Here is a 2,471-nt window from a genome sequence, read left to right as displayed (position 1 = left end):
AAGAGGGACAACAGATTTCTGTTCCCCTCCACAGGGCTGTAAGCCAGGCCTCTCCATGGGCCTCAGACCTTGCCAGGGGACCCTCGGGGCACCCTGTCTACCTGTTACTCCTTCCCACCTGAGCCTCTCGGAGCCTCTCTCCCAAACACAGAATGGGATATAACAAGAGCCTTCATGGATTGTCATGAGGCTTAAACGAGAGGCGTGTGGAAAGTGCCAGCTCAAGGCCCAGCACATGCAGACATTATGACAGCGTGAGTTCTCTTCCTGTTAAAGAGTCCAAGCCCCCAAATTCCAGGAGAGTCTAATCATTAGACTCTAATGAGTCTGGGCAGGGCCTTCATAGCCAACGCTTCCACCTGTTCTGGGCTTCCCCAGAGAGTTCCTACCGTCAGGCACACACAGGCACATACAAGGGCACATATGTGTGCACACGCACACACACAGTCTATACATGTCGTGTGCCTCACGCATGTATACTCATACAACCTGTGCCAATGCCAAGTTCCAACGCCCATCCCTGTCCTGGCCTCTGGCAGAGCCCAAACCCTTCAGGGAACTCACCCGATAAACAGGCGAATGTGCATGCACAGACTGCCCCATGCTAGGGGCTTGCCCCACCTCTGCAGAAGCTACCTGGATCACTCCCCACCTACAGAGGATCAAGATGCTAGACCTCTGGAGGTGGGGTAGGAGCGGGCCGAGGAGGCCCAAGGGGCTGCTGATATTATGGAGCCATTTGTAGGGGTGCAGCAGTAGCCCCCTTTCTGGAGTCAAGGACCCTTCTCTCCTTGCCCCCTCCCCTCCCCGGGGCCTGTTCCAGCAGGATTCCCCAGGCAAGTGGGCAGAGAGATGGTGGAGCCAAAGCCCTCCAAACCTGCACTCCCCATGCAGAGTGAGGTGGTTGCCAAGGGCACAGAGCAGGAGACAAGAGACCCAGGGTCAGACTGGCTCACCCTGAAGGTGCATCAGAGCACACCGAGGGCCCACAGCCCACTTTGGGCCTCAGTTTCCCCTTGTGCCCACTGCCTGTTTGGACTACACCTCTAGGTACCTTCCAGATCAATTACAGCTGTGCTAATGTGGATGTATTTTCCAGGGGAGACAAGTTCCCCAGGAGACCTTTAAAAATGTTTATGTCACTTTGACAATAATCTAAAAATATGAATGTCAGCATTTTTGTGACATACGAACCTGCCAAATGTTATGTTTTGTGGTTGTGTTTCTGACGAGTTGGGGCCAAGCAGTGTGACTTGGTGGCCACAATATGCAAGAGGGCCCTCGGTGACAGTGTGACCTACATGTCCTCTGTAAGGGGTCTGAACGCAGACAAGCGTGAGAGAACCATCCATTGCCTCACGTGCAGGCAGCCGCCTACTGCCCCTCCCTGCCAGGACCCTGCTCTAAACCATGCTTACGTTTTTTAAATTCAGATATAACGCACACACCATACAACCCAGCCTTTTAAAGTGTGCCGTTCAGTGCTTTTTGGTGTATTTACAAGGTTGTGCAATCTAATTCCAGAACATTTTCATCATCCCCAGAGAAATCTGAGACCCAGTAGCAGTCACTCCCTCTCCCCCACCTCTCAGCCCCTGACAATCACTGACCTATTTTCTATCTCTGTGGATTTGCCTCTTTTGGAAATACTCATTTTTTGACTGCCAACTTAGTTTCAACAAAAACAGAGTAAAGCAAACAAACCAACAAAAACAAATCTCTCATGACATTCATGTTTTTCATTTGGATTTTATTGATGTATTTGGAGGCCCTAACTTTCCATCTGCCTTGGCTATATAATTGTGGAACTGTTATAACAATAAAGGGTGGGCACCTAGTTTAGTGACTATGTCATTATAATGAGAATAATTTAGATGGTCGATTGCAAAAATGGCTACAAATTCCCCCTATTCCTGTCTACATGCCCCTTTGCACTATGACTCTACCATGTTTCCATCAAGAAACAGAGATGGTCTGTTTCTACACCGTAAGCCTGGGCTTGGCCACAGGATTTGCTGGGCCAATGGGACCTTGGAAAGCATGACGTGCCCTGGCTGAGTAGCTCAGATGGTTAGAGTGTGGGCCCGATACCCTGATACACCAAGGTTGGGGATCTGATCCGTGGTCAGGGCACATACAAGAAGCAACCAATGAGCGCATATGAATGCATAAATAAGTGGAATAACAAATCAATGTTTCTCTCTCTCTTTCCTTCCTGTCTCTAAAATAAACAAGCAAACAAACAAACCAGAAAGCATGACACAAAAGCTTGCGCTCTGGGCTTGCCGCTCTCACAACGCCTGAGGCCCATGTGACAGACACCACGTCTATAACGTTGGGCTAGCCTGCTGGGGGCATGGCCCTGTCAGCCCCAGGACCCCAGCCGACAGCCAGTACCAACCAGGGCCCTACACACCCACCAGCTGAGTGCATCTGCATGAGCGAGTCCAGGCAGTGAGGTAAGCAGCACC

The 2,471-nt window shown here is 50.7% G+C and overlaps 1 protein-coding gene across 1 annotated transcript in view; it reads right to left on the bottom strand.

Annotated features, from left to right (window-relative positions):
• Window positions 1–952: 952 nt before the first annotated feature.
• The window catches only part of ADAMTS14 (ADAM metallopeptidase with thrombospondin type 1 motif 14), a 16,783-nt gene continuing 15,264 nt past the window's right edge, over window positions 953–2,471 (bottom strand). The window contains exon 12 of the mRNA XM_015562105.1: window positions 953–957. Within this exon, the coding sequence (XP_015417591.1) occupies window positions 953–957 (5 nt within the window). The remainder of the gene's footprint in view (window positions 958–2,471) is intronic.

The sequence above is a fragment of the Myotis davidii genome, unplaced genomic scaffold (genome assembly GCF_000327345.1).
Source record: "Myotis davidii unplaced genomic scaffold, ASM32734v1 scaffold134, whole genome shotgun sequence".
Classification (NCBI taxonomy): domain Eukaryota; kingdom Metazoa; phylum Chordata; class Mammalia; order Chiroptera; family Vespertilionidae; genus Myotis; species Myotis davidii.
Note: the sequence above shows the minus strand (reverse complement) of the source record. Positions and strands in the feature narration are given on the sequence as shown.